The sequence below is a fragment of the Littorina saxatilis genome, linkage group LG15 (assembly GCF_037325665.1).
Source record: "Littorina saxatilis isolate snail1 linkage group LG15, US_GU_Lsax_2.0, whole genome shotgun sequence".
Classification (NCBI taxonomy): domain Eukaryota; kingdom Metazoa; phylum Mollusca; class Gastropoda; order Littorinimorpha; family Littorinidae; genus Littorina; species Littorina saxatilis.
Genome location: NC_090259.1, coordinates 48,100,511 through 48,115,685, shown reverse-complemented (window position 1 = coordinate 48,115,685; position 15,175 = coordinate 48,100,511). Strand labels below are relative to the sequence as shown.

Genomic DNA, 15,175 nt, shown 5'->3' with positions numbered 1-15,175 from the left:
AAATGGATCCCAGATAGCGACTTTGCTGAATGGGTGTATCCATTTTAATTTTTTTTTCCCCCAGTATGATATCCCTATTGTAAACAATATATATATATATATCTCTGAAAGTTAGTAAGTTTAGTAAAAACCCGAACTGTATGTTCTGTATGTGCAAGAAACTGAACATTTTGTGCCTGTGGTTTAATTTGCACTGAAGAGAGAAGGTACCGTACTTTCCGGGTGACAAGGCGCTACAGCGCATAAGGCGCACCCCCTTCTTTTTAACAAAAATTGTAATCCAGTCACCCATTGGGCGCAGGGGGCCGATAAGGCGCACCAAAATTGAAAAAGTATACCGGTAACAAACGGTCGAAGAATGAAAATAAGCCGCACATCAAAGGAAGAATACAGAGTGGAAATATGTGTGCTCTGTGTGTGCGGCGAGATCAAAGGCAGGTCCATTGTGATAGCTGGGTGGCCTTGTTTATAGACACGACCTTCTTCCCAGGGGTCAATTACCCAGTTTTTGCCATGAGAGGTGGTTCCCCTGTCATATCTGAGAGAGGAAACACTTCCTGCACCGGGGTCAGTGACCGAGTTTAACAGAGTGGAAATATGTGTGCTCTGTGTGTGCGGCGAGATCAAAGGCAGGTCCATTGTGATAGCTGGGTGGCTTGAGAGCTCGAGGAAACTTGGCCAGGGCAGTACCTAGTAGCTGAAACATGCATTATCACAAGTTGTTTGACTGGTACTCAGGCGGTCTCTTTGATTTTTTTCGTATTTCATACACGGATTAGGCGCTTCGTTATACAAGACGCAGGGGTCGAACTCGAGGAAAAAAGTCGCGCCTTATGACCCGGAAAGTACGGTATTCAAATGGCAATTAGAAGCCTTAAATGGAAAATTTTATAAGTAAATTTTCCTTTGATTAATATACTTACCCGAATCACATAGCATTTGACACAGTCTGAGATGCTGGGTTCTGAAAACGCATACCCGTCTAACACTTCAAAAGGGTTTGTTTGTTTGTTTGTTTGTTTGCTTAACGCCCAGCCGACCACGAAGGGCCATATCAGGGCGGTGCTGCTTTGACATATAACGTGCGCCACACACAAGACAGAAGTCGCAGCACAGGCTTCATGTCTCACCCAGTCACATTATTCTGACACCGGACCAACCAGTCCTAGCACTAACCCCATAATGCCAGACGCCAGGCGGAGCAGCCACTAGATTGCCAATTTTAAAGTCTTAGGTATGACCCGGCCGGGGTTCGAACCCACGACCTCCCGCTCACTGGGCGGACGCCTTACCACTAGGAAACCGTGTTGCGGTACTTCAAAAGGGAAGCAACCCCATCACCCAAAAAGGCTTAAATAGCCTTGGTAATGAGCAGGTACCCCGAGAGTTACCTCCCATTGGTGGATACTATGTCACTTCCTCTACCAACACATGGTAATAATCATACGGCTTTAAAGAAACTAAAAAACCATAAGCGGGGCAGGCGGGAGGGCCTACACTATGTGATTCAGTTAAATATATTAATCAAATGAAAATTTACTTTCACAATTTTCCATTAAATTACATATTCTTACTCCGAATCACATATAGCAGATAACATCAACAAGGCGGTGGGAAAGAAAAATCTAACTCACTCTAACAAGAAGGGCAAAGCCCATACGACTCACATGCTTGACCTTGACAGCAATGACATCATACACTAAGAACTGCTTTACACATTTTTCCTACCAAAATACATGTGACCTTGACCCAAGGTCAAGGTCATCCAAGGTCATGCAACACAAAGCTGTTAATTCAAGACATAGGAAGTACAATGGTGCTTATTGGCTCTTTCTACCATGAGATATGGTCACTTTTAGTGGTTCACTACCTTATTTTGGTCACATTTCATAAGGGTCAAAGTGACCTTGCCCATGATCATATGTGACCAAATATGTCTCATGATGAAAGCATAACATGTGCCCCACATAATTTTTAAGTTTGAAACAGTTATCTTCCATAGTTCAGAGTCAAGGTCACTTCAAAATATGTATACAATCCAACTTTGAAGAGCTCCTGTGACCTTGACCTTGAAGCAAGGTAAACCAAACTGGTATCAAAAGATGGGGCTTACTTTGCCCTATATATCATATATAGGTGAGGTATTGAATCTCAAAAACTTCAGAGAAAATGGGAAAAATGTGAAAAATAGCTGTTTTTTAGGCAACATTTATGGCCCCTGCGACCTTGACCTTGAAGCAAGGTCAAGATGCTATGTATGTTTTTTGGGGCCTTGTCATCATACACCATCTTGCCAAATTTGGTACTGATAGACTGAATAGTGTCCAAGAAATATCCAACGTTAAAGTTTTCCGGACGGACGGACGGACGTCCGGACGGACGTCCGGACGGACGGACGGACGGACGGACGGACGACTCGGGTGAGTACATAGACTCACTTTTGCTTCGCATGTGAGTCAAAAAGGGTACTAAGTCAGAACCAGGTAACTACAGACCAGTAAGCTTAACCTGTGTAACATGCAAGGTATTGGAGTCTCTTGTTCGGGATTCTATAGTGTCTTATCTCACAGACAATAATTTATATGCTGACTGCCAGCATGGTTTTAGAAAAAGACGTTCTTGTGTCACTCAACTCATAGAGGTCATGGAAGACCTCACAAAACTTGTTGATGAAGGTGAAGCCATAGATATTATTTACTGTGATTTTAAGAAGGCTTTCGATACTGTGCCGCACGAGAGATTACTCCTAAAGCTTGCTTCGTATGGGTTTTGTTCCAGCGTCCTTTCCTGGATTCGGTCATTCTTGAGTGGCCGGTCCCAGAAGGTATGAGTTGGACAGGCAACGTCGAGCCAAGCAGCAGTTCTCAGCGGAATTCCACAGGGCAGCGTTTTGGGGCCGGTTCTATTTACAGTGTTTATAAATGATTTGCCAGATGTGGTTAGTGGTATAGTGAAGATATTTGCGGATGATACAAAGCTGTACAATAAAGCAACAAACAGTTCAGTCATGCAAAAAGACATACACTTACTTCAGGATTGGACAAATAAATGGAAATTATTTTTTAATGTTTCAAAGTGCAATGTTCTGCATTCTGGTAAGAAGAACCCCAAATATGACTACGTGATGACTGTCAATGATGCTATTGAAAAAATAAATGAATGTGATGAGGAAAAGGACATCGGTGTTGTTTTCGACAGCAATTTGTCATTCGACCCGCATATTCGAGGAGTTGTGTCAAAAGCTAATCAGAGGATTGGCATTATCAAACGAACGTTCTCATTTCTTGACAAGGACACCTTCTTAAAGCTATACAAAGCCTTTGTGAGACCACTGGTGGAATATGCAAATGTGGTGTGGAGCCCATTCCTCAAGAGACAGTCTCAGACAATTGAGAGGGTGCAGCGTCGAGCAACTAAAATTCTAAAGGAGTGCCGTGATAAGTCTTACGCGGACAGACTCAAATACTTAGACCTCCACTCTCTGAAGGGAAGGAGGACAAGGGGTGACCTAATACAAACATATAGAATTATAAATGGGGTGGATGATATTGACATGCACAAAATATTCACATTCAAGCAGACAGACAACACCAGAAACAGCCAGGGAAAAATCCTTGTTCAACACTGTAAGACTAACAAGCGCAAGTTTTCGTTTTCTCATAGAGTTGCTAACAATTGGAATGCACTACCCACTAACATAAAATTCGCACCCACAGTAGACGCCTTCAAAAACTTCTTGGACAATTCTCCAAAATTTCTTAACCTTTTTTACGACTTTGATTGAAAGCATTGAAAGAATAGGGATTTAGGCATGCAAAGTATCTGACAAAGAAGGGGCACCAATAAGGCCTCGCGGCCTTCGGCTGACAAATATAGCCGCCCCTACATACTACTACTACTACTACTACTTTTGTGGGAGTGCATCACATATGTGACCCTCCACCACGAAATGAGTCGCATGTCATCTCGCGCGGTTCTGCGCTAGGCTTAAATATAAGTCCGGGGAGTGTCTGGTAACAGTGTGAGGGTTACCTTAGTCACAGGCTTATAACTCAAACAGTTTTCGCTCTTTTCTAAAACGGTTTTCACCACTGGATAGAGCATAACAAACTCTTTAAGAAAATGTAACAAGAAGGGCAAAGCCCATGCGACTCACATGCTTGACCTTGACCTTTACAGCAATGACATCATACACTAAGAACTGCTTTACACATTTTTCCTACAACAAGGTCAAGGTCATCCAAGGTCATGCAACACAAAGCTGTTAATTCAAGACATAGGAAGTACAATGGTGCTTATTGGCTCTTTCTACCATGAGATATGGTTACTTTTAGTGGTTAACTACCTTATTTTGGTCACATTTCATAAGGGTCAAAGTGACCTTGACCTTGATCATATGTGACCAAATGTGTCTCATGATGAAAGCATAACATGTGCCCCACATAATTTTTAAGTTTGAAACAGTTATCTTCCATAGTTCAGGGTCAAGGTCACTTCAAAATATGTATACAATCCAACTTTGAAGAGCTCCTGTGACCTTGACCTTGAAGCAAGGTAAACCAAACTGGTATCAAAAGATGGGGCTTACTTTGCCCTATATATCATATATAGGTGAGGTATTGAATCTCAAAAACTTCAGAGAAAATGGGAAAAATGTGAAAAATAGCTGTTTTTTAGGCAACATTTATGGCCCCTGCGACCTTGACCTTGAAGCAAGGTCAAGATGCTATGTATGTTTTTTGGGGCCTTGTCATCATACACCATCTTGCCAAATTTGGTACTGATAGACTGAATAGTGTCCAAGAAATATCCAACGTTAAAGTTTTCCGGACGGACGGACGGACGGACGTCCGGACGGACGGACGGACGGACGGACGGACGGACGACTCGGGTGAGTACATAGACTCACTTTTGCTTCGCATGTGAGTCAAAAATATGAAAATCATGCAAAGGTGACATGCGACTCATTCCGTGGTGGAGGGTCACATATGTGATTTGGAGTAAAACTATGTAATTTAATGGGAGCATTGAGACACTTGTTTGAACAAGGCTAGTTGTCAGGACCAGGTTTGGGGGGCGGCTTACATTGTACTTTACAGTACATGCAAACAGTACACAACTCACCTTTCGCACCACCAAGAAGCTATCGCTGAGTTTTGCCGTCACACCTTCCGCTGTGACCGCCCGGCGATTCAAGTGATGATGCAGGATAAAGTTCTCCCTCTCCACCTTGGAGATCATCAGGCTTTTCATGTCGTCCCCCACACGCACTATCCTGACTCTGCCACACAGTACAATACAATACAATACAATACAATGCAATGCAATACAATACAATACAACGTAATTTGCTGTTGCAGGAGAACATCATACATCATCCCCGCCAAATGTCCTGCCCATTAAATCCACCTCAAAGGATCCACAACAAGTTTATGTTTGTGTTTTGTTTTTCTCAATAGAAGGGTTAAGCCTGGAAGAAAAAGACAATGGGGCATTTGTCCCCCTCAACCAACTTCTGATGGCCATTGCACTTGTTAATGTGGGTCTGTGTTTTGATCAATATCGCTTGTGTTGACAGTTTCCACAGAGGTAAACTCGCACACAGATGCGTCCCGCACAGATAGATAGCAGGATTCATTGAATACTACAAATGAATTACATTTCAAAAGCCAATCACAGTGCGTTTCACAAACTCGCAAGTTGCTTGGCTTGGCGCCTGTTTTTGCTTAGGTCATCCCGAACATTGTACTCCCGTAAAAAGTGTGCATGGGTCGGCGCAGTGGTACGTAATCTCAGTGCGCCCTTTGACGCACTGAAGGGAATTCCAATGGGACATTTTGAGATGTTATATGCGCCGCTAGGCACACTAGCAAATGAAACCCTGCAATAGGATCAGGTATGAGCAAGATCGGTTGCCCATTCGCCACAGGCGACCAGAAATGAGTGTGGACGAGTAGAAAGTTTTATAATGATGGCCCACTTGGCGAGTACAAAGTTTTATAATGATCGCCCGCTTGGCGAGTAGAAAGTTTTATAATGATGGCCCACTTGGCGAGTAGAAAGTTTTATAATGATCGCCCGCTTGGCGAGTAGAAAGTTTTATAATGATCGCCCGCTTGGCGAGTAGAAAGTTTTATAATGATCGCCCACTTGGCGAGTAGAAAGTTTTATAATGATCGCCCGCTTGGCGAGTAGTAAGTTTTATAATGATCGCCCACTTGGCGAGTAGAAAGTTTTATAATGATCGCCCGCTTGGCGAGTAGAAAGTTTTATAATGATCGCCCGCTTGGCGAGTAGAAAGTTTTATAATGATCGCCCGCTTGGCGAGTAGAAAGTTTTATAATGATCGCCCGCTTGGCGAGTAGAAAGTGTTATAATGATCGCCCGCTTGGCGAGTAGAAAGTGTTATAATGATCGCCCACTTGGCCAGTAGAAAGTCTTATAATGATCGCCCACTTGGCCAGTAGAAAGTCTTATAATGATCGCCCACTTGGCCAGTAGAAAGTCTTATAATGATCGCCCACTTGGCCAGTAGAAAGTCTTATAATGATCGCCCACTTGGCCAGTAGAAAGTTTTATAATGATCGCCCACTTGGCGAGTAGAAAGTTTTATAATGATCGCCCACTTGGCCAGTAGAAAGTTTTACAAGAAGAGCAAACGCTCGATCGAGTCACTTTCGCAGTTCTGAATATTATATGAGGCATCAGATGGACAGGAAGAAATTGCTATTCACAACACAATACAGATGTAAATAATTTGATGTAAAGAATAATCCTATAAAGTTTGAATCAAATCCGATGAATAGTTTCAGAGATATGATATTTCAATTTTTTTCCTTCAAGACATACCTGTGACCTTGAAAAAGGTCAAAGGTCACCAAAGCAGACGTCAAAGTGTAGAGGTCACTGGGAGTCACGTTCACATAAAATTTGAGCCCGGTCACTTTTATAGTTTCCGAGAAAAGCCCAACGTTAAGTTGTGTGTTGCCGAACAGAAAAGGCTAGTTATCTCCCTTGTTTTTCTGATAACGTTCGTAAAAGGCTACAGATGTAAATACTTTGATGTAAAGAATAATCCTACAAAGTTTCAATCACATCCGATGAACTTTGTCAAAGATATAAAATGTCTAATTTTTCCTTTGACGCTGACCTGTGACCTTGAAAAAGGTCAAAGGTCAACGAAACCATCATTAAAGTGTAGAGGTCATTGGAGGTCACGACTAAACAAAATATGAGCCGGATCGCTTTGATAGTTTCCGAGAAAAGTCCAACGTTAAGGTGGTGTCTACGGACGGCCGGCCGGACGGCCGGCCGGACAGACTAACACTGACCGATTACATAGTCACTTTTTCTCAAGTGACTCAATAATGATCGCCCACTTGGCCAGTAGAAAGTCTTATAATGATCGCCCACTTGGCCAGTAGAAAGTTTTATAATGATCGCCCACTTGGCCAGTAGAAAGTGTTATAATGATCGCCCACTTGGCGAGTAGAAAGTTTTATAATGATCGCCCACTTGGCCAGTAGAAAGTTTTATAATGATCGCCCACTTGGCCAGTAGAAAGTGTTATAATGATCGCCCACTTGGCGAGTAGAAAGTTTTATAATGATCGCCCACTTGGCGAGTAGAAAGTTTTATAATGATCGCCCACTTGGCGAGTAGAAAGTTTTATAATGATCGCCCACTTGGCGAGTAGAAAGTCTTATAATGATCGCCCACTTGGCCAGTAGAAAGTTTTATAATGATCGCCCGCTTGGCCAGTAGAAAGTGTTATAATGATCGCCCACTTGGCCAGTAGAAAGTTTTATAATGATCGCCCGCTTGGCCAGTAGAAAGTGTTATAATGATCTTGGCCAGTAGAAAGTTTTATAATGATCGCCCGCTTGGCCAGTAGAAAGTTTTATAATGATCGCCCACTTGGCGAGTAGAAAGTTTTATAATGATCGCCCACTTGGCGAGTAGAAAGTTTTATAATGATCGCCCACTTGGCGAGTAGAAAGTCTTATAATGATCGCCCACTTGGCCAGTAGAAAGTCTTATAATGATCGCCCACTTGGCCAGTAGAAAGTTTTATAATGATCGCCCACTTGGCCAGTAGAAAGTTTTATAATGATCGCCCACTTGGCCAGTAGAAAGTTTTATAATGATCGCCCGCTTGGCCAGTAGAAAGTGTTATAATGATCTTGGCCAGTAGAAAGTTTTATAATGATCGCCCGCTTGGCCAGTAGAAAGTGTTATAATGATCTTGGCCAGTAAACATTTTGGTTCTGTTGTATTATCATTATTTTTCCGAGCGACGATTTTCTGTTGTTAAGCATGCTGTCGTCAATGACTGCTAAAATTAGATGTGATTGGAGCTCCAGTTCGAGCTGATCGGGAAATTCTCTTTAGTGACCATGCATGAACCAATCAGTATGACCAGAACCGTATTTCAGGGTTATCAGGACTTTCCGTTGACGCAATTTTAACCAATCAGAATTGTCGACGCAGCACGCATGTCTCAGCAGCCTAGGCAGATCTGAAGCTGTAAACATGTGGAAATACTTGGACAACTGCCAGCCCCCAAAGAAAAAAGCCAAACCAGAGCATAGCTGCCAACTTTTCCCAGATAAAAATAGGGAGGAATGAGCGTTTCGGCGCTTCGCGCCTAGAATGCTAGGGGGATCCGGGGGCATCGGCCCCCCCAGAAAATTCTAGAAAAAAAGGATGCAAAATGGTGCAATCTGGTGCATTCTGAGGATTATAATTGCCAGTTTCTGGCAGCAAATTTTTTCACAAAAAAGGAAGAATGAGCTGGAGAGAGAGTAGATGTAGTGACTTACCAATACATGTCAACCCCAAGTTAGTTTCCTTCTACAGTATTTCATACTTCTTGACAGTCACATCTTCCAATGGTGTGCCAGGTAAACTTTCTCGTCTTCTTGACGGCTGTCTCCCGGTTCCGTTCATGTTTTGCTGTTCTTGAATGAGCTTCCATATCCCCCAGGCCTCCATGTCCGATGCTGATATCTTCGCGGCACTTGGTGCAAAATGCGAAATGTATGCCGCGTCTTGTCGATTCGGAGATGAAGTCATACTCTTGTTTGTAACTCTTTTCAAATTTTACAAGAACTTTCGGCCGCTGGACCGTTGTTTTTTTCATTTTGTGGTCATCTGCTGCTGCTGCTTCGCCTATTCTCGTTTAGTTTTGATTTTGATCACAGCGTTTGTGGGACGAAGCCTCGCGCTGAACGAGATTTCAGAAGTGAAACTACGCCGAGTACAGGCGCTTGAAAATACACAAGTCATTATATAACTATACTCAAAAAAATTTTAATCCGGAAACTTTTGCACTATTCGAGAAAATCCGGGACTGGACATAAAATCGGGAATTTCACGGTTTTCTATGGAGGGTTGGCAGCTATGCCAGAGGTAACGCAGTCCGAGAGACTGAAATAGTATGACTTTGGACAGAGGAAGCGTTCCTTCCAGGCAGTCTGGACAAAATCTGACTCTGTGAGCAGAGAGACTGGCTAAACTATGATCGGGAAAAAAAACGTCATGTTGTGTACTGCTTGCGAAAAGCATGCCGCTTCTGAGAAGGAGAGAAAGGGGCCATTCGTTGTTGGTACGGACAAATTTAAGCTAGAAAACATACGTGCACACGAAACATCAAAGTCTCACCAACATAACACAACAAAATGGGTAAACTCAAACAAAAGGGTTGAAGACACCGAGGGGGGACAGGCTATGCACCAGCTAACGCAAGACCAGCGTGCTCGTGCCGCTCAACTGATGCGATCGGTATACAGGCGCTTGCAAAGGCCTGCTCGCCTTTCACCACGTTTGAATGGATGGAATTGTTTTGTTCTTTGGTAACTCATTTTTGTGGGCGAGTGAATTTGTTCGTGGGCTAGTCAATTTTGAAATTCACTAGCCCACAAGGCGAGTGAAAATGTTGGAACTTGCTCATGCCTGAGGATTGACCTTTTCATAACAACCCACTGTCTAAGGCAACCACTGTTGGTTCATCCCTGTGCTGGTCACCTGCCACCACCCTCAAAGATCCCCAAAGCTTTTGTTCAACATAATTCACCTGTCTATAAAGATGACTCTTGGTGGGTGCTGGTTATAGACAGGTTCGACTATACGCTACCTGTTTTGTTATTCTCAATATAATTCACCTTTCCACATAATTCACCTTTGTTATTTTCAATATAATTCACCTTTCCACATAATTCACCTTTGTTATTTTCAATATAATTCACCTTTCCACATAATTCACCTTTGTTATTTTCAATACAGTAGAACTCCCCCTTAGCGACCCCCCTGTTTACGACCACCCCCTTTTTACGACCGATTTTGCTACCACGGATGCATTCTATTATATAATGAACCCCCAGTGAACGACTCACCCCAAAACGCGACTTACGACCGAGCTTTTGGGGATGAATTACGACTTTCGCGCATTTGTAGTCGAGCAGACGAAAACAATACATTGCGGCTCTTGCTCCTCGAACTATCGCGAGACGGAAAAAAATACTAAATCTCGCGCACGATAGAATCCGCGGCGACTTCCTTAGGAGTCGGGAAGACGCAAATCCTGTGTATCGTCAAGGATAATGACCCAAAACGCAACTTACGACCGAGCTTTTTGGGATAATTTACGACTTTTGCGCATATTCCGAGCAGACGAAAACACAACATGGTGGCTCTCGCTCCTCCAACTATCGCGAGAAGAAATAAAAACGAAATCTCGCGCGCGCGAGATCCTGATACATCTGGGTTTTTTCTGCACACTATCTTGTCACGACGACTGTCTTGTTGAAAAACAAAGATTCGCGAAAGAATAAGAAAAGCGCCGACTCTTGAGTAGAGAGCTAATAAAGTAATCGCTAATCGAGCGAAGTGGCAATCCGCGGCGACTTCCTTGGGAGTCGGGAATACGAAAATCCTGTGTGTCGTCAAGGATAATGACTCGGTGTTATCTAGATGGTGAGAAGGATAGCGAAGCGAAAGTACGCAAAGAGAGGAGCCTGTACGAAGACCTCAACGACCGTGGTCAAGTTTAGCGATGCAAGGCGACGAATCATTCATATGAGCAGAAAGATGATTCGGGAGAAAAGTCGTTATGCTTTCTATCGAGTTAGGACATTCGGATTTTACTGGTTGCGCCACAATGTCAATAATTATGTGCTTCACTCAGCGGGGAGCGAGAATTACGCCATGAGTAAATTTTCTTTGAAATTTGAGTTCAAGTTGTTCTGCTGTAATGTGTTTGGGTGGGTGTGGGTGTGTGTGTGTGTGTGTGTGTGTGTTTTGATATGACAGTAAACTGCAACTGTGTGTAAACATGACAGTACATAACAGTACGTCCACTGCAACCAAATTCATGACCGACCGGCCAAAAACTCAAACCCCCATTTTAAGACCCCCCCTTTTTACGACCTAATTTTCAAGGTTTTTCCAAAGTCGTAAACAGGGGGTTCTACTGTATAATTCACCTTTCCACATAATTCACCTTTGTTATTTTCAATATAATTCACCTTTCCACATAATTCACTTTTGTTATTTTCAATATAATTCACCTTTCCACATAATTCACCTTTGTTATTTTCAATATAATTCACCTTTCCACATAATTCACCTGTCTATAACAGTATAAGTATGATCCGTGTTAGTGGGTGCTTTGGGTGGTGGTCACAGACAGGTTTGACTATTCGCTACCTGTTTTGTTTGAAGTCAAAGTGGAAGAAGATGGACTCCATGTTGTCGGTCTTGACCTTGGGGTTGTTGAGGATACACGTCTCCTGCATCCCCTCCTGCACGCACATCAACACACATTGAAAGCCACATTCCTTCCCGGCCAGGCTGTACACGGGGTAAGACCAGCCGTCAACTTGGACACATACACTGCTACATGTACCTGGCCAGGCTGTACACGGGGTAAGACCAGCCGTCAACTTGGACACACACACTGCTACATGTACCTGGCCAGGCTGTACACGGGGTAAGACCAGCCGTCAACTTGGACACATACACTGCTACATGTACCTGGCCAGGCTGTACACGGGGTAAGACCAGCCGTCAACTTGGACACACACACTGCTACATGTACCTGGCCAGGCTGTACACGGGGTAAGACCAGCCGTCAACTTGGACACATACACTGCTACATGTACCTGGCCAGGCTGTACACGGGGTAAGACCAGCCGTCAACTTGGACACATACACTGCTACATGTACCTGGCCAGGCTGTACACGGGGTAAGACCAGCCGTCAACTTGGACACATACACTGCTACATGTACCTGGCCAGGCGTACACGGGGTAAGACCAGCCGTCAACTTGGACACATACACTGCTACATGTACCTGGCCAGGCTGTACACGGGGTAAGACCAGCCGTCAACTTGGACACATACACTGCTACATGTACCTGGCCAGGCTGTACACGGGGTAAGACCAGCCGTCAACTTGGACACAAACACTGCTACATGTACCTGGCCAGGCTGTACACGGGGTAAGACCAGCCGCCAACTTGGACACATACACTGCTACATGTACCTGCGATGAAAGGACACCCTTGGGACCAGAAAAAGTGTCCCTACATTGCAGGTGGCCTGTCATGACAGGTTTATTTTGGTAGAAATAGACAAAGGGACCTCAGAATGTGTCCTTTTAAGAGAGGTGTCCTCTCATTGGAGGGGCCACACAGTGCAGGTACCAATGTACTAACAATCAACAGCAGGGGTGTTTACTGTGCGGAATGGGAAGTTTTTGATCGATTTATTTCTTAAAAAGCAACGTACCCGTAAACTCAGTTACACAATCATACAAACACACACATGTATGCATAACTTATTAAATACACATGATGTACGCAAACATGATGTACACAAACATGTACACAAACAAACACACACATGTACACAAACAAACACACACATGACATGTACACAAAGACACATCCATGCAAGCGTGACCAGTGTTTGCACGGCATAGCTCACCATGTATGAAGACAAGCCAGGACTTTTACTCTTGTCCAAGGTAAAACCAACCACCTGAAAAACAGTCAAAAATATTAAAATTATCGTAAGAAATACATATTCATTACATGTGTCACATTATTTCTGACATCTTTGGTAGGCTTATTCCAAATAAACACATTTCAACTCTTCAACTCCTTGAAGTTGAATGCTAGTGCTAGACACTGCTGACACAGTATGCTAACCTTAATGGCACTGGCAGGAAAAACTGCTATACATTTGTTTTTAAATCCCATGCTTGCCTTTTAGTTTTACTATTAGTATTACAGTGGTACCTCTCTATAACGACTTTGAAAATGTAACCGAAATTCGGTCGTATTATGGAGGATGGTTTTGTTATGTCCGGGTCCGTCAATGATCCGGAATGACATTGGCGTTTTGATTGATTTCGCCCACAAAGTAATGTTATTCTTTCCTTAAACGATTATGGTAACCTGTTTTCTAATTCAATTAATTACCCACACAGTTTTCTTGCTTGTTTAATCAAGCCCCGTAACTACTCGTGGGTTAAGGTTTGAAATAAACAAACTGAGGTCGAACGAAAGCATGCGGTCCCAAAACATGCACATCGATGTCGATACCAGCTACTAATCATAGTCATACGATACCCAGCAACGATTTGGTTGAAAACAAAGAAAAGTGTCCCAAACGCAAGGAACAAAACAAATAAGAACCGCGGCAGTGTGTTGAAACCGATGTAATTGTAGCCAAAAGCGTCAGTTTTCACGATGAAACTTGACTTACTCATTCAACTTGGGGACAACTGCACTACAGACTGTCCACAGAGTTGAGTAATTTAGGACACGTACTCCACTATGTGGTGTTAGATGGTTGCGAGTGGTTGTGTGACTGTGAGTGACAGGGAAGCATTCATTCGGACACACAAGTCAGTTAGATGGTTGCGAGTGGTTGTGTGACTGTGAGTGACAGGGAAGCATTCATTCGGACACACAAGAGTCAGTTAGGTGGTTGCGAGTGGTTGTGTGACTGTGAGTGACAGGGAAGCATTCATTCGGACACACAAGTCAGTTAGATGGTTGCGAGTGGCTGTGTGACTGTGAGTGACAGGGAAGCATTCATTGGGACACGCAAGAGTCAGTTAGATGGTTGCGAGTGGCTGTGTGACTGTGAGTGACAGGGAAGCATTCATTGGGACACGCAAGAGTCAGTTAGGTGGTTGCGAGTGGTTGTGTGACTGTGAGTGACAGGGAAGCATTCATTGGGACACACAAGAGTCAGTTAGGTGGTTGCGAGTGGTTGTGTGACTGTGAGTGACAGGGAAGCATTCATTGGGACACACAAGAGTCAGTTAGGTGGTTGCGAGTGGTTGTGTGACTGTGAGTGACAGGGAAGCATTCATTGGGACACGCAAGAGTCAGTTAGATGGTTGCGAGTGGTTGTGTGACTGTGAGTGACAGGGAAGCATTCATTGGGACACACAAGAGTCAGTTAGATGGTTGCGAGTGGTTGTGTGACTGTGAGTGACAGGGAAGCATTCATTGGGACACGCAAGAGTCAGTTAGGTGGAGCACATGGTGTATTGGTCCCCAAGTACAGGAAGTCCCAATACCTGAGAAACTATGTCACGTTGTCAGGCGTCTAATATCACTAGAATACAGACTAACACTACACACTACTCACCTTCAAACTTCACTGACGGGATTCTGAGAACAATTTATTGATTCAAACGAACGCGTGGTTGTATATATCGCGTCATTCGGTCACGGATCGGGGAAAACCAAGAACAGTTACAGATTTCAAAACCCATGTTCGTCGGCCGCCATTGTTAGCTAGACCGAAAATGTTACACACGCTTTGCACGCGTACATCGCAAAATGACATGACGTCACCACAACTTTCGGTTTTGGTTCGATGACATGATCGGATTGCTTTCATAACGTTTCTGTAACTTTGCGTGTTGAAAAGGTAGGAGTTCCTGCACAGTTCTTTGCAAAATGAAGCAGACATCTGGCGAATGACCTTTATCTATTCAAAATAAAGTAATGACCTGAAATAGAAACGAAAAACCATGGCTTCAGCCGTTAGCGTGCCGAAGTGATGTACACAGACAGGATTTCAGCACGTGTTTGTGTCCGTATCGCTTACTCACTCGACTGGTGATATAACTTTTAAGTCAGAGTAAACCAAC

General features: G+C 43.6%; 1 protein-coding gene across 1 annotated transcript in view; it reads right to left on the bottom strand.

Annotated features, from left to right (window-relative positions):
- The window catches only part of LOC138949528 (protein GPR107-like), a 60,212-nt gene that overhangs the window by 39,352 nt on the left and 5,685 nt on the right, over positions 1–15,175 (bottom strand). Inside the window, exons 3-5 of the mRNA XM_070321370.1 lie at positions 12,988–13,041; positions 11,707–11,801; positions 5,125–5,281 (exon numbers count right to left, since the gene is read on the bottom strand). Coding sequence (XP_070177471.1) covers positions 5,125–5,281; positions 11,707–11,801; positions 12,988–13,041 — 306 coding nt within the window. The remainder of the gene's footprint in view (positions 1–5,124; positions 5,282–11,706; positions 11,802–12,987; positions 13,042–15,175) is intronic.